Genomic DNA, 21,503 nt, shown 5'->3' on the forward strand with positions numbered 1-21,503 from the left:
GTTGCCCAGAAATTGAGTTGTTAATTTCTTCATGTACTAGTTTATGTTTCTGTGTAGACTTAGGAAACATTTATTACATTAGTCTTTGAAGACACGGAGGTAACCAGGGTGAGTAGCAGGGGAAGGAGTTCATTTGGGTGGGCTGACTGCATGTGTTGGGAAAGTTCTAGTTCAATGGGTGAAAGGTCATGTCTGAAGTAATAGGAGGCAAAAAGACAGAACACAAAGAGAAAGGTATTTCTGACTCTGCATGCTGCTACTCAGTGTAGAAAAATGGATCAGCTCTTATCCACTGCATGACACATGGCTGTCCTAGATTTCTACTTAGCATGGTGAAATGATTGTCCTTGGCTTTCTCTGCAGTGGTGTCTATAAAGAAGATACAGATCTAAAAGCATTTGTAACAAATACAGCTAAATGTACAAACCTTACAAGGTATTCTGCATCTGAGCTGGTTTATATAAGAGATCCATGCTCAAAGGGTGGTCCAGAAGTAGAATTCTTTCCTGAGTCCATTGTTCTCTGTGATTATGTTGGATACCTACTGTCTTAGTTAGGGTTTCATTGCTGTGAAGGGACACCATGACCATAGCAACAATTACAAAGGAAAACATTTAATCAGGTGGCTTACAGTTTCAGAGGTTTAGTTCATTATGATCATGGCAGGACAAGGAGGCATGCAGGCAGACATGGTGCTGGAGAAGGAGAAAAATGTGGAGAAGAAGCTACATCTTGATCCACAGGCAGCAAATGTGCTCTGAGACACTAGGCATGGAATGAGCATAAGAGATCTCAACCCTCCCCCACTGTAACAAAATCCTCCAACAAGGCCACACTCCCTCCAACAAAGCTACACCCCCTAATAGTGCCAATCCCTATGAGATTATGGGGGCTTCTTACTTTCAAATTAACAAACCTCCAAGATATACTGAGAAGGCATAATAAAACAGATTATGGTGGGGCTAATAGAAGATGTTTTTGAGAGGAGAGCACTTTTTTTTTTTTATAGGAGAGTCTAATCATTGGTTCCACATATCTTAGGTTCCTTGTTAGGGACTCCACAACAAAACCAAAATTAACAAGAGAAAAGCATGATTACTTACATAGTACAAATATTCACAGCACAAGTCTTCCTAAGTTAGAAAAAACCCCAAGAAGTGCCCAAACACCCATAAGTATAAAGAAAAGCACCACAAAAAAAGTCCCAACTTGTCTTGCAGTAAATTATCTCTGCTGTTCGTTCAGTTGTCACTCATGTTATATTTCAAGGAAACCAGAGGCAGATTGCTTTTCATTTCCTGATTTCTTTTATATAATTTTAATGAATGTTCTCTTTCATTAAATTTTCTGAGAGGCCTACAGCAATATATTTTTCTTTTCCTTTGGGTTTTCATGATGATTTTGTGAACATGTGTGTACAGTGTACCATATTTTACTGGTAGCTAAATATATGACCTCAAGGATAAAATATGTCTAGTTTTTTTCTTATGTAGTGGGTATCCATGGAGTAGGCAATGCCGTCCACATCCAAGGTGCCATCCCCCTGTGTAGCCCTGAGGCCCATGACTGGGAAATCCTTGTGCAGCCTGAGATTCCTGGAAGTTACTGAGATCCAAACCTGTGAGTTCTGGGTTTACAGGAGTGTGAATCCTTAGCTGACTAAACAAGAGTCTTAGAGTGAAAAGTTTGAAATTGCATTTTATTTATAAAAATATATTCATTTTACTCAGTAGGGGCTTTCAAAACAGCAGTCATTAAATACACTATATAGCCTTAGGAAACTATTAAAACAATAACAAGAATAAAAGAAATAACAAAAGTTACCAAAACCTTAAACCAAAATGAAGAAAACCCAAAACCAAAGCATAAATATTCCAAGATATAAACCAAAAAAAAGGAGGAAATTTCAGTTTCCTTTGGAATTTCACTATGGAAGAGCAAAAGAGGTGAGGAACTGGCGTATTCTCTGTAGTGAATTATCTTCAGCAACACTTGCCCATGACATGGCTTCAGTTTTAGCACTGCACTAGAGAGAATCTTATGCTTTTGGTGTGGTCTGTCTGGATGGCAGTGTGACATTAACACAGTCTTCCTTGTCCGATTTCCCATCACATATGAAGTCAGCTTGCCAAAGCCCTTGATAGGAAGCTGACAGAATAACTCTTGCTCACCCACATTCCTCTTTTGTGTTGTTTTGCCCCTCACTGGGGCCACTTGCTGATGGATGTCAGGGTTCTTAGTAATTTGTGTTATGTTCTCTGTGTCTCAGACTTATTGTGATACACTCTATTCTCTAGGAATAGTGAGCCAGATGTGGATCAGATTGTGGCTGGATCACCTGATGGAAGGTTGATATTTGCCTCGCGAGTGAGTTCAAAGCTGAAAACAGGTTTGAAATGCATTTTCTGAGGAGGCCTTGAACCTGGAGTGTAGAATGTCATGCCTTCAAGGTGTCTCTGGCTTCTTCCAGCCTTCTCAGTTTTTCTAAGAGGTGCTATCAGGGAAAATCCATAAAGAAAATATGATTCAGAAACAGTTTTGCTGTGTCACTGTCAAGAAAATCAGGGGCTATTTATCCCTAGCAAACAAAAGTTAAGGAAGGAAACACACCCCATGAACACCCTGGCTGCTGGGGATGAGACTCAGTGGTGGCTTACTTGCCTGGGACATAGTGTTTCTGTTTCAGCAGCTCCATCTGCAGGAGGCTCTCATCCTGGGCTGTGGTCAGCTCCAGTTCCTGCTGGAGGTTTTCAAACCTAGGGGAGGAAGACAGCTGGGACACAAGCCTGGTGGGGACCTGCCATGTCAGCTTTTGAGCCCCCACCAGGTCTACTCAGCTAGACAATCGAGCATTACCTTTCAGCTGAGTTAATTTCCTGCTTCCCCAAGGGAGAAAGGTCAGAGAAAGGTTGATATTTGCCTCACGAGATTTCTCAGAGAAATCCAACTGGGTAGGATTTTTTTCTCAACTTTTTAAAAAACTGCTAGAAGTTGAACTGGAAAACACACACTGTACTGAATTAGAAAAAAGACCATGTTTCTCCAACAGTCCAAAGACATCATTTTGGAGAAATATCAGTATGGCAAAGTTTGAGGCATAGGTCAGGAAAGATATACCTGGTCTTGATAGATACCAGGTGAATGTGAACCTCCTAGAAAACTCTATGCCTGCCCTCTAGTGGAGCCTACACAGCAATGCAGAGAAGGCTCTGATTATTCCTACAGCTCAGAACCCTGCATGGGATTAACTTGTCAACTCCTACTCTGTTTATGACCAGAGTAAATCTTCTCATGAGAAACTGATAAATAGTGCAGAGAGTCTGCAATCAGCAGGAGTGTGCTGTATATAAATCAGCCAGAGGGTTGACACTTATCTCTAAACATCATGTTCCTGATGGAAAATAAATTTGTAGGAGGATACACTTTCCTTCATGGTTGATGACCCACCCCCTCTAGGTTTCTGGCTGCCATGGGAATATTTGCAGGGAGATCAAATGTTAGATTTGAGATACTCAGAGGATACTAGAGTTCTCAGAAGGGAAGAAGGGGACACAATCCCCATAAGACCAAGGAGGAAGCATATTGCTTCCTGGACATAAGTTCCTATTGACTGAGTCAGCAATGACACTCTGAGGTATTCTTTTCCTGGCTGTGCCTGGAAGCTTTGCCAATTGAACAGAAACTCAGAGGACAGAGATCCAGGTACAGCAGAACCACTTGGATCCCCCTGCTTCTGGAAGCCTGGGCTCCTACCTCATCTGGGACACAGTGAAGTGATGCTGCAGCTTTGCTGCCAAGTCCCTTTGCCGGATGAGCAGCTCCTTCTGCTTCAACAGGGACTGAAAATCTTCCTCAAGTCTTTGATGTTCCTGTTCATTAGAACATTGTGTTTTTAGGAGAGGGTTGTCTGTACCCCTGGACATATAGACACATACACACACACACACACACACACACACACACACACACACACACACACACACGTACATGGATACACACATACAAGCACACTACATTGCATCCATGTTTAGTTTCCCAGATAACACTGATGTTAGATGAGATCACTTGGGTTACTATGGAGAAGAAAGTGACCTTTCATTAACCTACACCCTCTCTACTCATATTCCATTGAAGAAAAAGGAATACACAGGATGCTCTGAACACAGTGATGTGGTGAAGATTGTGAACTTTTACCCTGTTTTGATAATTTCCATTTCATTTTTACTTGATATGTGCGGGTGTTCTGCTGCCTGTGAGTCTGTATAATACATGCATGCCTGGTGACCTGGGAGAACTCAGTGGGCAGATCAGTCAATGTAGTGCTTGCCTTGTAAACCTGTACATAGACAGGTGAACACCAGGGTTCTTTGACCAGTAATCCAAGCTCTCCTAGCAAGTTCCTAGTCTGTGCATTGAAGGCTTAGTTCCCCAGTACAGGACTACTGGATGGCACTGACCAGACTCTTGCTCTCACACAATCCCTGTTCCTGCAAGGAGGGCAGCTGCCTCCTAAAGAAGCTCTCTAAACCATAGGTTGCCTTGATTTAGGCCCAAAGCAGTGAGCTCAGAAAACTAGAAAATCTCTAAAATCCTGAGTCTATATTAACCTTTCCTCCAAGTAATATGATTGTGTCAGGGTTTACTTTGAGTGACAGAAGGTTGACTAACTTACAGCCAAATGATTGCATGTATTATTCCATGCTTAACAATATTCTATGGACCACCTTGTATGTTATCAGTCATTAATGCTGGACATCTGATTAGTTTCTAGCTGGGGTTGTTCTGATGAGTCCTGTTGTAACCCTGTTGTCCCCTTTTCTCTGTGGACACCTACTTTACATTCAGCGATCAATGGTCCACTTGGAGTCTGCATTCCACATTCTGAATAATTGTACATAGCTTCTCACAGGCCTGCATTATTTTACACTACTAGCAATGTCTGAGAGTTTTCATTTCTTCCAACCCTCCATCAGGCAGATTTTAACGCAGTATGAAGAACTTTGGAATACAAGCAGTTTCTGAGTGCTGCAGACAACATGGAGTGGGTGCTTTAGAGTGCGATGAGCCTAAGGGGTGCACTGAGACAGCCTCTTCTCACACCTCAGCATAGCTGTGGGACTTCTGCTGGGCTGAGATGCAGTCACAAGACCCTCTGCAGTCCAGAATTTCTCAGAGAATAAAATCCAGGCCAAGCTCCAAGGACAAGGTTAGCTGAACCAAGGTTGGGCAAAGGTGAAAGGAAAATGGCAGCAGGCAATGAGGAGAAAAACAAAACAGGATGCAGGGAAGTCATCAGTGGTCAGCCACCATTCACCCAGAGCAGAGAAGGACACAAACCCTCAGGCAGCCTTTCCTCTTCTCAGTAGCCTCTTTTGCACCTTCATGTACCCTATTACTTTGTTTTTCTCCAGAGGATTTCTTTGCAGATAAATAATTCTGCCTCTACAACTACCTGAAGGACTTTTAGCCTTCATCAGTTTTCTGTCTTTTGTTGTAGTTAGCTGTGTGGACATGCAGAATGATGGAAAACACCATCTGTTCTTTGACTGATGCAAAGTGGTACTAACCAGGTTAGGCACAGTACTTTCTCATTGAAATCTGTCTCCATCATTCTTAAAGATGTTCCATTGTTCCATGAGTGAGTAAACATACACATAGAGCCTCAAACACATGTTCCCATACTCACAAAGATACACTTAAGACAACACACAGACACACACACAGACACAGACACATAGACACAGACACACACACACACTAACACACACTAACACACACACACACACACACACACACACACACACACACACACACACACACACCTTTCTTGAACCCAGAAGAGCAAGGCAGAAGACTAGAATGTTGCAGCACCTTTTCTACTCTAGGGGGATGCATGGGTCCTCCTTGTTCTCTACAAGACTCAGACCAATCCAGGCTCTTCTGCCCTGGCCTGAACTTATTTACCCTCCCAGGGAAGTTTTTATCACCAGATTCACTGATTGTACAGATAAGTAACAACCTCTGCACAACTGAGTTTGACCACATAAAACCAGGTGCTCATGGAAGAGGGCTGGACAGGAAGCCTCCTGATAGATCCAGGTTGACCCATCATAGTCTTCTCCCTAAACCTGCCTAGACTCCTCCACAGAAGACAGTGATAGACCAGAGAATGGAAGTCACCCATTGTCATTACCCAACAACTTTTTAACAGATTATAGTGCATGTTATGTTAAAACAGCCCAGGTCAGACATTAGGACACTACTTAGGTCACCCACAGATCCAGGATGGGTGAACTGGCCAATGCCACTCACAGCAAACAATATTGACAAACTGTTAATTTATTTTCTGTTAGTGTGAACCAAGACCAGGTAAAGAGAACACCATGGCAGTCTGGGAACAAGAGGGTAAAATGCCATATGACGCCCCCAAAAATGTCCATAAGACCCAGTCATTTGGCGTTTGTAGGGGGCATTCCTCCTTCCATGCTGTTCCTGCCTCTGATCTCATATGACCCCTGCCAAGCAAAAGAGACCAAGACCCTTGACCTCACTCACTCAGATCGCTGTGCTACTCCCTAAGTGGCTCCCATCATAACACCGCTCCTACCATACTGACACGTAGGTGAGTGACATGTGATTTACTAATCTCCCTTAATGTACTGCAGCTTCTAGCAGAGCAGCAGGGTTCCTTGGCAGTCATGCAGTGCCTTCCAAGAGGCTAACTCCCCAGAAAGACTTGCGAATGATCACAGAAATGAACTATTGGATGGGATGGGTCAGTTGGATAAGTGAGTAGATGGTTACATGGGTGTGTGTATATGTGTGTGTATGGTTAGACAAGTGGGCATCTTGGCCCTGCTGCTTCAACCTACCTGCTGCTGTTTTGTGCAGAGGTCATAGATCTTCTCATGAGCCTCCTCACAGAGCCTCCTGGCCTCCTCGCAGGACTCTTGTAGTAAAATCTGCTCCCCATGTAGCTTTCTGTTGTCCTCTTTTTTAAAATATTTTTTAAGGTTTATTTATTTATTATGTAAACAGAAGAGGGAGCCAGATCTCATTACAGATGGTTGTGAGCCACCATGTGGTTGCTGGGAATTGAACTCAGGACCTCTGGAAGAACAGTCGGTGCTCTTAACCTCTGAGCCATCTCTCCAGCTCTCTGTTGTCCTCTTTCAACATGCTCACTTTTTCCTTTAGCTGAGTCCATTCACTAAGAAGCTGACTGTAGAGGGTGCTGAAATATCACCAAAAAATGATGAGCTCCACCTCCATCTGCCCCTCCTGCTTCCTAATACCATGATTCTGCAAGTTCCCATGTCGTTATCCCCAAAACCCTGGGCTGGACCCACATTAGCCATGCCAGCATCACTCAGGTGCAGGCCATAAACAGAGAATAGCCAAATTTCAGAAAGATTTAAAATACTTCTGAAGATCCCAACAGCAAAAGGGATCCATATACCTCTGAAAACTGGATCCCCCACATCCTCCCCACACACCCTGGGGCTTAACTGTTTACAGTATTGGGAAAACATGAGCTGGTAGAGGGAATCCATGCTCTGAGGGGTACAGATGACTCAACAGGAATACATTCCATCCATGTTTCCCATAGAAACCAGCTCTGTAAGCTCCTGCCAGAGCCACAGAAACCATTCATAGTGCAAGCCCTGTTTTCTGTCTATATGTTCCAGAAGCTGACAGGAAAAAGTTGGGAGGGACTCTCAGACTCTTCACTCTTAGGAGAACTCAGTCTAGGAGGCACAAGTCCAAGAGCTATCAGACAGGCTGCTTGCTAAGAGGTAAACAGGCTAGAACCACAGCCCAACTTTGTTCAGAGGTGAAGAAGGGAAGAAGCTGCTGTGGGATGTCTTTCTGTATGCTGTGAATATGTGTTGCTCCCATTGGTTAATAAATAAGCTGCTTTGGCCTATGGCAAGGCAGGATGGAGCCAGGCAGAAAAATCCAGGAGAGTCAGAGAAGAAAGTCAGAGGTGGAGGAGATACCAGCTGCCACCCAAGGAGAAACATGCCAGCAGCCTGGCCATGCAGCAGCCATGTGGCAAACATAGATTAATAGAAATGGGTTAATTTAAGATGATAGAGCTAGCTAGCCAGAAACTTAAGCCATTGGCCATACAGTTTTTAAGTACTATAAGCCTCTGTGTGTGTCTTTGGGACCACTTGGCTGCAGGAGGTAGGTGGGACAGATTCCTCCTGACAGCTGGGTCAGGTAGGACTAGAAAAACTTCAGAGTACCAGAAGCAGTCCTTAACAATTGCAGGGGTCCCATCTAAATTAGGCACTCACCGGTAGGAGTTGGTCTGCTCACTCAGCTCCTTGCACTTGTACGAGGCCTCACAAATCTTGTCGGGGAATTTCTTTACATCTGACATCTCCTTCTTATGCTGTGTTTTCAGCATCTCAATCTCAGATTTCAGCCTGTGGTAGGGCATGGCCCCAGGAGCAAAGAACCCCATGAACATGGGTGTCAGGGACCACATGAATTATGGTTCTATTTTATACTACCCTAGCCGACTGGATGTCATACCCTGAATTCTATACTGGACTTCCTGGTGTGCATTAGACTTGATACCCTGCCCCAGGGCCAGGAAAGGCTGGGTGTCAATAGGAAAGGAAACAGGACTACATGAGCTCCCTCAGTAGACCTCTGGGAGCAGACTAGCTGGCTATGAAGGTCTGAGCAGTCTGTGCCACAGATGGGGGTGTATCTGAAATCTGCAATGACATTCCCGCTGTCTTGAGAACAGAGATTCTTTCTCCTTACAGATACCCAGAACTCATGATCTGTATTGCCATGGGGAGGCACTACATTCAGATGGCTTTATAAACACCCAAGGGGATTCCAATGAGGAACCAGGATGAGCACAAAGGCTGAGAGCAGTGATGTTCAATGTGGGGCTCCCTGGCCTCAGCACTTCCATCACCAGAAATCTTTGAGACATGTGAATATTCAGACCTACTATCAATCTCTGACTCTCAGGATCTGAAAGGACACACACACACACACACACACACACACACACACACACACTGTCTGTAAGGGAGCCTCTCAGAGACAGTACAAACACACTCAGACACCCAGTCCTCAGCACAAGGAGATTCATTACCCTAGCAGGGCAAGCATGGCATTGGGAGCCTGTCTCTGGGTCAGGCAAAGGCAGACAACATGCAGTAGGCTTTTTTCAGCAGTGGGTTTTTATGTAGAAAGGTTAAGTCTGTGCTAGGGTGAGTTGTTGAGATCTGATTGGACAGGTTAGCCAGTGTAGCCAAGTAATGAATTTTGATTGTTGGACTTTGGTGTTTAGTTTCAAGAATGAGTCGGTGTCCACAAAAGGGAATAAACTCTGGGGTCTAAATTTATGAATGTAATCTAATGGTTTATCAAGGGAGAGAGAAGTGAAAAAGGCAAAATCTGCCACTGCCATGTTTGCAATGTTTGGGCCCCTTAGAGAGGACTTCACACACATGAACCCACACACAGGATGTCAAAGAAATGCAGGTAGGGGGCATTGCCTCAAAGTATAAGGAACAAGACCAGAGAGGAGCAGTGGTGAACTCTAGGCATTCCAGACACACAGATGCTCCCGAAGCAACAAGCAAAAGGAAATATCTAGTCAAATATAAACAATCAACTCAGCGCACTGAGCATCTCCTAAAAGCCAATGCCTATTAAAGCCTCTTGAAATGCATGTTGTGATCTTACACCCTACTGCCCTTCTGTAGATTGTGATTCAGGCCACAGGCTCTGGTTTTCATTTGGAGGAATCAGAACAGCCTGTGTCCTATCTCACTTCTTCAGTTCTGCCTCTCAGATGCACTCAGGACACAGTAGGGTCAATACAGTGACCAGAAAACACAGCATGATGAATACCTGTTGTTCAACTCGTTGTTGTTATAAAGGGCCAGGAATTCAAGTAGTTCATTCCTCTCATTGGTCATCATCTGTAGCTGAAAGATCAGTTTATCCACTTGGTTCACCTGCTGCTCCTGCTCAGTGAGGAAGACAGGTGTGGATGATGTTTTCCTAGTAGTCCCTATAGGTACATAAACACAGTGAATTTGTACAGATGAATGGCATAGGGCCAAGAGAGATCATGTGGAGTCCCAAGAGGAGGCCTGAGGAAGAGGAAATGCATGGCACCCAATTAAGCCCTAAAATTCAGAGCAGATATCCTTAAACTGGGGACCATAAGCGATGTGTCTGTCTCCAATCTCTGAGGATAGATACATGCCTCAGGCCCTACTGCAGCCCCACTGTCCCTGAAAGGCATAAGCAAGGCCAGCCATGTTGGTTTGGAATTGTCAGCCAATACCTGATGTGATACACAAAAGTCCTGGAGTGCCTGGTGCTTTGCGTCTCTCAGCCCTGATAATCTGTGTGCAGGACTAAAAGCAACTGAATGTCTCAGACCTGGGTACATGGATGGAAAGTTTCCCTCCCTGGTATTTATATCAGATATCCATGAAACATATAGAAATCCACTGAGAATAAAGTGCAGCAACATCCTACCCTGATACCTCATTAGTGGTTCTGGGCCTCCTTTGGCATTCTTTGACAGTCAGAATGAACTGAAAAAGGTCCTAGCACAGCACTGCATCCTTGACCGTTCCTGGCCCTCTGCCAACTAACCATCAGAAACCTCCACTTTGGATCTGCTCTTTAGGGATCCAGAGAAGCAGCATAGGCGCATGACTTCAGATGATTACAGCTACTGAACCCCATTAAGAGAAGGTTCAATTCTGGCATACATTCCTCCTTAGAAAACCAGGGCTTTCTCTGCCAATCAGTGTACTCAGTCTTGCCACCATGTCGATTGGTCAACCCTGTAAGCACTTAATGAATGCCTCAAGCGCAGTTGGCATTGCCACAACACTGGTGATTTCACAGAAGATGCCAAGGGCTCTCGAGGATACAATAGAATATCCAGAGAAGGGACTTAGGGTCACTGCCAATGTCGTCCCCTATCTGATAGCAAACTCTTCCCCAATTCACTAAAAGACAAGCTGCGCATTCCAGGAACCGTCCCTGAGACTCAGTTTCAGTATGTCCTCCTTCCAACCCAACTCTGATTCATTAGAATCTAGTTCATTCTAATTTAGTAGTTCATCATGTGTGGAGAGCAAGACTAATTTTCCAAACTCTGCCCAGGAATGGCTCTTCTCATCCTGATGATTACTAACTAATAACATGAGAAATAAAGGATGCTAAGAATTTAACTGAGGATAATTGGGAAGAAAGATCAGTTCCACGAAGTGAACAAGCACATTAGAGAAGATCCATGGAGCAGTTACAATGTATGGGGGTGGGGGGGATTATGTGGGTCCTGTCAGAACAATGATAAGTCACATAGGTAAAGATGAAACTTTTGCCAAAAGCTTCACCAGAATATATTCCAGCCATCATGATGTTAGCAAAGGTGTTATCAACTATTGAAAGATGTGACTGAAAATACCTAAGGACTGGGCATCCACAGTTGAGCCCTCTGACCAAGAACAAATACTTACAGGAAGAGTGATGTCCCAGTCCTGCACTCAAGGTAGAGGAAAGATGACTGGCTATGAGAGGCAGGAACTCTGAAACCTTAGGGATCACTGACATGATGGTTCCTGCCCTGCTAATGGTTGTTATTTAAAATGTGAGAACCTCTGACTCTGGCCAGGGGATATTACTCTCCCTGTTATTAGTGACACACACCAAAAGACATCCAGTGTGGGTGAGTTGCTGGGCTGGTACTGAAACCTCTTTAGCCCCCATGTGCTTTGTTCCCACTCAGAGTGAAAGCAGAGGGCCCTCAACAGAGCAGCTGCAGCCTTGACCATCCCTGGCTCTCTGCCAAACTAACCTTGAAAATCCTCAACTTTGTTCTGCTCTTGAAGAACTCAGAGGAGCAGGTAGGCCCATTGCTTCTCAGAAATTCTCACCTGCTTAGCCCCACTCCTGGAAGGATCAGCTAAAGCCTTCCTCCTTCATGAAGCCCCACATCCCTTTCCCAGGACTCACTGCGCTTTCCCCAGGACCATTTATTTCTTGATGTGTGACATGGAGACTGAAGGCCTTCTTCCTTCTGCCTCCCTTTGGTCTCCCTGTGCTTGCCATCCTGTCTCCCAAGAATCCTGTTCAGTCTAGTCAGCATGTCTGTAGGTGAAACACGAGACACTGCATAAATGCCCCAATGACAGTTGGGGTTGCCACAACACTGGTGACATCACATGGGCCATATGGAATGCCAGGGCTCTCCAGGATACAGTAGAATGTCCATGTGCTGATGTCACCTGGTATAGCTACTTCATCCCTGCTACATACCTCACCCAAAAGTGACTTGAAACCAAGGTGCCATTTTCAGGAGACCTGGGTTCACAATGGAATCCTTTAGGTAGATCCTCCTTCCAAAGCCAGAAATCTAGGCCTCTGCTTCATTAGAAACGTTATCTAAGTTGAAAGCTCACTTTGCATGCATTGTCCTGGGTTGGATTTTCCCCTCCTTAAGATTCATAATCAATAATTTGAGAAAGAAAAGATGCCTAGAAATGAGGTCAAGAGAATGGGGAGTAGTAGGGATGAGACCTCTGAAGTGAACAATCACACAGGGAAGATCCTCAGAATTTTAGAGATTGATGGGCTCAAAAAAAGTCATGTATTTAGCTATGAAGATTCCCCCAGAGTGTCAGTAGAGCTCACTCAAGCTATGAGGTTGTGAGTGAAGATGTGACTATCTCTGGACAGTCTGGTTGGAGCCACTGAGCCCAGGTGAGCTCTCCGATATTGAAAGCAAGCAATTCATGGAAAGAGTATGATAACCCAATCCTTGAATTCATAGATTGATGAAAATGGAGTGGTAAGTCAGAGTTTAGTGTTGGCTATGGAGAGGCATCATGAGTGAGACGACAACACACACACACACACACACACACACACACACACACACACACACACACACACACCAGGCATACAATCATGGAGTAGAACATGATGTAGATCACTGCTGTGGTGCTTCAACCAGTAAACAAAAGCCAAATGCCTAGTTTTAGAGCTACGTGTTCCAATCCACATGCTCTTGAAGAGGTGGCACTGCTAACAAGATCTATTAGGAGGACATGACAGGCAAGGGGAGAGACTCGAGTTGTTGCATCATACAGCTTTGTTATATCCAAACCTCACATTTCTTATCATGACATCACTATAAAGAGAAGCCAGGTCATGGTCAGCCTGGAGTGCATGTTCTCCAACCGAATCTCTGGACTTTGTCCACCAAAGTATTATCCTTGCAGCCTAGGACTGATGAAACTTTTGGGTGATGTGTGTCATTTCAGATTTTGAAGCTCCAAGCAAATAAATGTGATTGTCAACTTTATTTCTAAATAGAGTCTTGTGGAGACCAACAAGTTGAGGACATACTGGAATTTAGGAGCAAGGCATATGCCCTAAACTGATAAAAAACTCTTTTAAGAACATAGTTGACAGTATTGGGGGTAAAGAAATCAGAGGAGGGAGGTGGTATAGAGAGAGTGGGAAGATACTCAGAGAGTGTGATTGCTCACATGAATCCAGAGATGAGGCAGTAGATCTAGATGGAAAAGTATAAAGGATTGCCTGCATATCCCAGTAATTAGAAAGAGGCTTGGAGTCAGCTGTATAGTTGAGACCTCAGACAGCTTGGTCTTTCTAACAATCAATTGTGAAACATCACACTTCCATGAACAGATACCCTGCCCAGGATATATAGTTATTCACCCAGCAAAGACAGAAACCCCTTCTGCATGGTCCTGCCTCTTATCTCACTGATGTCCCATCCAGAGGAGTGTAGATGTAACCAACCATCTTATTAAATAAGAAACACAGAACCAATGCAAAGAAGAAAGCCAAGAGGTCAGATCTAAGAGCTAAAAACCTTACCCTTTCTCTCATGGTGGTCCTACCTCTCCAAAAGAGAGCTACCTCCTGTGTGTCTGTCTTTATAAAGACTTTCTGTTCTGCCTTCTCATTGGTTGTAAACCCAACCACATGAGCACCTCATCACTGCCTGTCTGTACAGACCTCCAGGTCTTCTATGGTTGGTATTGAGATTAAAGGCATGTGTCTCCAGTGCTGGCTGTATCCTTGAACACACAGAGATCTACCTAGCTCTGCCTGCCAAGTGCTGGGATTAAAGACGTGCACCACCATTGCCCAGCTTTCACTATGGCTTGCTAATAGCTCTGACCCCCAGGCAACTTTATTTATTAACATACAAATCACATTTCAGTACAAATAAAATATCACTATAGAGGAGGGTTCATGGTCTTCCAAATGCCCTTAGGTCAAGCTGACAGGGGACAGCACCTGCCTTCCACAATGTTCATCTCTGCCCACTCTTGGTAGTTGGATCTTGTTCAGGAAATGAACTGGGGGATAAGACTTTGCCTAGCTGGTTATCAAAGTTCAGGCTTGAGATTCCCCCTCTGTGAATGTCAACTTTCCTGTCTTCTACAGGCAGGGAAGTGTCTCAGGGGTCTGCGGGTTTCTTCTCCTTTTCACATGCTTCAGGTGTCCCAAGCCTTCTCGAGCTTATTCACAGCTGCACAGGATACAGCCTGGCTTCAGACTTCTCAGATCTGGCCTCAGCAGCCATGAGAATGGTGGCACAGTTAACATGACTTTTTTGAGACACAGGCTCTCCTGGAACTTGCACTGCAGCCAGTCTTCAATTCTCCTCCTCATTTCCCAATTGGTTGAGATCAAGGCATGCATCACTATTCCAAGCTCCTTTTTTTCTATTTCTAAATGTTGAAACATCCAGAAAGATCCAAACTCTAAAATGATTGTGTTCTCAGACCTTTCCCACAGGCCATTCTTGACCTTTGGAAATCCAGGAGCCAGTGTTGTTTGAGTGGCTACTTCATTCCCAGCCTGAGGCCCAGATCTACAAAGGCAGGCTGTGTGAGATGGAGTTTTCCATGGTGTGATGTCACTGGGGGAGTTCCCACACAGCAGAGCTGACTCAGGCTGCACTGTTAGGCTGGTGAAAGTGACTCAGAGCCTGACACTGGGTGCCTGATAATCCCACCATCCCCTGGTCCTTAGATGGCCCCTACCTCAGGGCCTTAATCTGATCGTTCCTCCTAGTCTGTAAGTACACTGCCCTTCAGTGCAGATGGGGAGGTCTAGTCACTCTGAGGCTGGAAAGTTGGGGGCCTAAGGCTAGTTTGGTCTCTACAGGGAGATGCTGTTTGATGTGTTTTTGTTTTATTTATGTATAAAAAAGTATTTTCCATTTTACATACCAGTTCCAGTTCCCCCTTCCTCCATATTTCTAATGCCCCATCACTCCCTGTCCCACCTCCTGTCCACTCTTCAGAGAGGGTTGGGCCTCCTTTGGGTAGTCAACAATGTCTGGCATACTAAATTGATGCAGAACTAAGCCCCTGCCCTCTGTGTCAATGCTGAGCAGGATATCCTACTATAGGACCTAGTTTGGTCCCATGCTTGTTCTAGTTTCCAGCTTGGCTAAGCTATCTCTGTGGTTTTCCCCATCATGATCTTGACCTCACTTGCTCCTGTGGTTCCTCTTGCCACTCTTCAACTGAAATCTAGGAGCTCAGCCCAGTGTTGGTTGTGGATCACTGCATCTGCTTCCATCAGTTACTGGATGCAGGTTCTATTGTGACAATTAAGGTAGTCACTAATGTAATTATAGGGAAGGTGTGTTCAGGCACCCTCTCCATTATTACTTGAAGTCTTAGCTGTGGTCATCCTTGTGGATTACTGGGGATTCTCCTAGCACCATGTTTCTCCCTAACAACCTAATGGTTCCCTCTATCAAGGCATCTGTTTCATTACTCTCCCCCTCTATCCCTCGCTCCACTGGGCCATCTCATTCTCTTCTGTTCCCATTCCCCATCCCCTCATTTCTACCCCCTCCCAGTTTACCCAGGAGATCTTACCTATTTTCCCATTCTAGGGCTCCTCATGTGTGTCCCTCTTAGGGTCCTCCTTTTTACATAGCTTCTCTTGGGTTGTGCATAGTAGCCAGGTTACCCTTTGCCTTGCATCTAATATCCATTTAAGAGTGAGCACATACCATGTATGTCTTTCTGGGTCTGGGTTACCTCCCTCAGGATCTAGTTCCATGCATCTGTCTACAGATTTCATGGTGTCACTATTTTTTTTTTTTACCACGGAGTAATATTCCATTGTGTAAAGGTACCACATTTTCTTTATCCATTCTTCAGTTGAGAGCCATCTAGGTTGTTTCTTGGTTCTGTCTATTATGAATAATGCTGCTATAATCATGGCTGAGCAAGTGACCTTGTGGTATGATTGAACATCTTTTGGGTATATGCCCAATAGTGGTATTGCTGGATCTTTTTCTTTCTTTCTTTTTTTTTGTTTTTTTCCCCTTAAATCTTTTTTTAAAATTTTATTTTATTTTACAATACTATTCAGTTCTACATAACAGCCACAGATTCCCTTGTTCTCCCCCTTCCTGCCCCTTCCCCTTCCCCCCAGCCCACCCCCATTCCCATCTCCTCCAGAGCAAGGCCTCCCCTGAGGACTGAGATGGACCTGATAGACTCAGTCCAGGGAGGTCCAGTCCCCTCCTCCCAGATTGAGCCAAGCGTCCCTGCATAAGTCCCAGGTTTCAAACAGCTAACTCATGCAATGAGCCCAGGACCTGGTACCACTGCCTAGATGCCTCCCAAACAGATCAAGCTGTCTCACCTATTCAGAGGGCCTGATCCAGTTGGGGGCCCCTCAGCCTTTGGTTCATAGTTCATGTGTTTCCATTCGTTTGGCTATTTGTCCCTGTGCTTTATCCAATCTTGGTTTCAACAATTCTCGCTCATATAAACCCTCCTCTTTCTTGCTAATTAGACTCCTGGCGCTCCACCCGGGGCCTCGCCGTGGATCTCTGCATCCAGATTCCTCAGTTCTTGGATGGGGTTTCTGGCACAACTATTAGGGTGTTTGGCCATCCCATCACCAGGTATTGCTGGATATTAAGGCTGGTTGATTCCCAATTTTCTGAGATAATGCCATACTGATTCCACAGTGGCTGTACAAGTTTGTACTCCACCAGTAGTGGAGGCTTCTTCCCCTTGCTCTGCATCCTCTCCAGCATAAACTGTCAATGGTTCTATTCTTATTCATTCTGACAGATGTAAGACAGTATCTCAGTGTCTTTGATTTGCATTTCCCTAATGGCTAAAGATTTTGAGCAATTCCTTAAATGTCTTTTGGCCATTTAATAGTCTTCTGTTGTGAATTCTCTGTTTAGATCTGTACCCCATTTTTTAAGTTGGATTAATTGGTATTTTGATGTCTAGTTTCTTGAGTTCTTTATATATTTTGGAGATCAGCCCTCTGTCAGATGTGGGTTTGGTAAAAATCTTTCCCCATTCTGTAGGCTGCCATTGTGTCTTGTTGACCCTGTCCTTTGCCTTACAGAAGCTTCTGAGTTGCAGGAGGTCTCATGTATTAATTGTTGCTCTCAGTGTCTGTGCTGCTTCTCTTCTATCAGGTTCAGTGTAATTGGATTTATGTTGAGGTCTTTGATCCATTTGAAATTCAGTTTTGTTCATGGGCACAGATAACGGATCAATTTGCATTCTTGTATGTGTCAACATACAGTAATACCAGCACCATTTGTCGAAGGCACTTTGTTTTTTTCATTGTATAATTTTAGCTTCTTTGTCAAAAATCAAGTGTTCATATGTCTTCGGATTAGTCTCAGGGTCTTTGATTTGATTCCATTGATCTGTATGTCTATTTTTATGCCAGTACTAAGTTGTTTTATACAAATCGCCAACTTAGCTCTATAGTAGACCTTGAGGTCAGGGATGGTGATGCCAGACATTCTTTCATTGTACAGGATTGTTTTGGCTATCCTGGGTTTTTTGGTTTTCCATATGAAGGTGAATTTTTTCTTTCAAATTCTGTGAAGACTTTTTTGGGATTTTGATAGGGATTAAATTGAATCTGAAGATTGCCTTTGGTAAGATCGCCATTTTTACTATGTTGATTCTACCTATCCAAGAGCATACGAGAGCTTTCCATTTTCTGATATCTCCTTCAATTTCTTTTTAAAAAAACTCAATGTTCTTATCAGACAGGTTGCCCAAAGGTATTTTATGTTGTTTGTGGCTATTGTAAAGGTGGATGTTTCTCTGATTTCATTCTCAGCCCATTCATCATTTGTACTGATTTTGTGTGTGTGTGTGTGTGTGTGTGTGTGTGTGTGTGTGTGTGTGTGTGTTAATCTTGTATCCTGCCACATTACTGAAGGTGTTTATCACCTGAAGGATTTCCCTGGTAGAATTTTTGGGGTCACTTATGTATACTATCATAACATCTGCAAATAGTGAATATTTGACCTATTCCTTACCAATTTGTATCACCTTGATCTCCTTTTGTTGTCTTATTGCTCTAGCTAGAACTTCAAGTATTCTGTTGATAGATAAGGAGAGAGTGAGCAGCCTTGTTCTATTCCTGATTTTAGTAGAATCCCTTTGAGTTTCTCATCACATAGTTTGATGTTGGCTGTAGGCTTGATGTATGTTGCCTTTATTATGTTTAGGTATGTTCCTTGTATCCATGATCACTCCAAGACTTTCATCGTGAAGGGATGTTGAATTTTGTCACAGGCCTTTTCAGCAGTTAATGAGATGATCATGTGGGTTTTTTTCTTTTAGTTTATTTGTGTGGTGGATTCCATTTACAGACTTTCATATGTTGAACCACTGAAACAAAAGGATATAGAAATGATAGAACAAAGGGTAGATTATTGAATCTACTCTGAAAGAAAAAAGAGAGAATCTGGATATGATAAGATAGAGAAGGGAACTATTAGTTTTAAATATTTCACATTGGATTGGATTTTTGTATATTGCATATAAATTATGTATATTGATACAAATTTGAGTTTGAATTTGTTAGAAAATACTGTACATATATTTCTCATCCTGTTCAATGTATCATTCATATACAGTTCATTTCACAATGCAATGCAATTTTCTAGTCCTTGAAAGTTATTGACAACTATTTAGGATAATAAAGAAATGCAGGTTAGTAGTTAGTCATTACCATAAAACCTGTAGTCATATTAGGTCTGTCCTCAAGGTCAAGAAGAAATATATTTTAGATAGACAGGTCATCTTAAAGCACTTCAGAGACCTTCAGAATATGGCATTTAAGATGATAACATAGATTTTTTTCTTTTTTTTTATGACTATGAGACATGTCTGCTCCTGGCAGCATCAATCTACTTCAAAGAAGATGATGGGCATTGAAGAAACTCTATATCATGTTTACTTTCTTTGTAGCAAAAGTTAGCCACTGGGCAAGGAAGTGGCCTTACATCAACTGCTGACAATATGATGTCCAAAATGGACAGGCAGGACACAAAGGAAAGGACTGCTGCACCTTGCAAAGACAAAGTAGGACAGCCCTTCAGAAAATCCTGCTTTATAGATGGGTCTGTCAGATTTGCTATACCTGTAGGCCAAAGATGGATGCCGCAATGGTACAGAGAAAACCTGAGTGACTGTCCAGGCAACCAGCTGTTTCTGTAATTTCTTACATTTTTTGGAAGTTGCTTAGTTATAGTTCCTGTTTACTCAGTTAATATTATTTCCCTTGGATCTCTGAGGGAGTTGAAGATTAGATAGTTATAGTTTTCCTTGTTAAAAAATTTAGAAAAGAAACTCACTAAAGAGGTGTAAAGTGTGTAAGTTTGAAAGACATCAAAAGATAGTTTTCAGTTGGTAATGCAAATTAGGATAGAAAGTGAATTAGACACAGTCCTTTGGATTCACAAAAATAGGATAGATAATGGAGTATTTTTTCTGATTTTGTCAAATGCAAATGGAGTAGACATTGTTGATGTACTTATTGCCTGTATATATTGTATATAGTTATTGTATTTATTTCCTATATATATTGTATATATTTATTGAACTTATTGTATGAAGTTTTTCTTATATTAGTTATAACCTTTTTTACTTTAGACAAAAAGGGGAAATGTGGTGATATTTTATTGATGCTCAAACAAAGTTGCCTGAAAATCAGGAGGAGCTAGCCATTAGTTAACTATAGAGGCCTGGAGGTCTGTACAGACAGAAAGGAAGTGATAGAGCTGGGTGGATAGAGGGAGTGATAAGGTGGGGTGAGAGAGGTACTTACTCTCTTTTGGTGGAGGAATTCATAGGGTTAAGAACTATTGGCTTCATGCTCTGCCTCTCTGATTTTTTAGCTTTTGCCCCAATATCTGACTCTGGGTGATCACCTGCAGCTTCAGGTGACTATGTTCAGGACTGATTGTGAACATGCCTCTCTGTCCTCAACCAGACAGCTGGAAGAAGAAGTCTTCTGGTGGAAGACAAAGCCTACTAAGCCTTTATCTCAGTACAGAAAATAAAAAGGAAGACAAAAGTTGGCCATTTGTATTACTTATCAGTTCCCTGTTATCTGTCTGCCTCTCAGGGAAGACAGTAACTCCCTTTCCCTCAAATTAATGAGTTTATTGAGGTTAATACAGGAGTATAGGTATGGGATTACTTATAGGAATATGAATAACTCTAATGTGTGACATCACAAAGGCTTACATTAGAATGGGTGACTCATGAAGACTGGAACTCTGAATGTGTCTGCATGACTTGTTTGCAGCTGAATGAGACAGAGTGTCTCATTTCTTCAGTTCTCCTTAGTTACCACCTATTTAACCTTGGGAGTGGAAGGGCCTTGTTAATCCTGTAAGTTTCAGCTTTCCCAGCCATAGTTTAATTGCTGGGTATTATGAACCTCCTCTCTTTCCACAGAACTTTCTGAGACTTAAGGAAATAGCCCTACCCAGGGAAGAGCACACCAGTTGGATACTCAATATGAAATGATCAGTCCTGAAAACATATATACTAGCTATACAGAATGATTACTTTATATTCAGAAATATATAACTATATGGATACACACACACATACATTTGTGTATATATATATATACATATATCTTCATGGACATATATATGTATATGAACATAGCAACAATTAATGAATATAGAGGTCATAAATTAGAAACAGAACAAGGAGGAATGTAGTGAGGGTTTGGAAGGATGAAAAAGAAGAGAAAATAATGCAATTATAATTTCAAAAATAATAGAAAAGTATTTCATGTCATAAAAAGGAAAATTGTTACACAACATTTCACCCTTTCCTTAAAAATGTTAGTTGTTTCTACAAGTTCACATTCTCCCATGGAGCTCTGCAAAGGCACTAAAGGCAAACACCAGTCCTGAAGTTCCTGGCGAATCAACCATTGTATGTTTGACCTCTTCTGTAAGCACAGTCCAGTGCTCTATCATGCCCAGTGAATTGGCCATAAAGCACTGCTTCTCTCATATATATTTTATCAGGAAAACCCCATCTTTCCTTCATCATCTTCCAGTGTGTGTGAGACCTCTGCTTGTGATAACCAAGCATCCCCAATGCTTCCTGTGAGCCAGTCCATCAGGAAAT

General features: G+C 42.9%; 2 protein-coding genes across 5 annotated transcripts in view; one reads left to right on the forward strand and one right to left on the reverse strand.

Annotated features, from left to right (window-relative positions):
* Positions 1 to 21,503, forward strand: part of LOC121830722 (disks large homolog 5-like) — a 249,446-nt gene that overhangs the window by 198,135 nt on the left and 29,808 nt on the right. The window contains exon 6 of one of the 4 annotated variants that reach the window (XM_076554251.1): positions 2,298 to 2,367. The exons of the other annotated variants lie outside the window; for them this stretch is intronic. The gene's annotated coding sequence lies outside the window, so the exon portion shown is untranslated. The remainder of the gene's footprint in view (positions 1 to 2,297; positions 2,368 to 21,503) is intronic. 4 annotated transcript variants of the gene reach the window in all.
* LOC121820876 (disks large homolog 5-like) lies at positions 1,681 to 12,214 on the reverse strand. The gene is made up of 6 exons (XM_076554257.1): positions 12,019 to 12,214; positions 9,889 to 10,051; positions 8,304 to 8,435; positions 6,873 to 7,234; positions 3,754 to 3,869; positions 1,681 to 2,756 (listed from the first exon to the last, which is right to left on the reverse strand). The coding sequence occupies exons 1-4, from the start codon at positions 12,149 to 12,151 to the stop codon at positions 7,132 to 7,134; spliced, it is 531 nt and encodes a 176-aa protein (XP_076410372.1). The 5' UTR covers positions 12,152 to 12,214; the 3' UTR covers positions 1,681 to 2,756; positions 3,754 to 3,869; positions 6,873 to 7,131.

This window comes from Peromyscus maniculatus, chromosome 18 (genome assembly GCF_049852395.1).
Source record: "Peromyscus maniculatus bairdii isolate BWxNUB_F1_BW_parent chromosome 18, HU_Pman_BW_mat_3.1, whole genome shotgun sequence".
Lineage (NCBI taxonomy): Eukaryota > Metazoa > Chordata > Mammalia > Rodentia > Cricetidae > Peromyscus > Peromyscus maniculatus.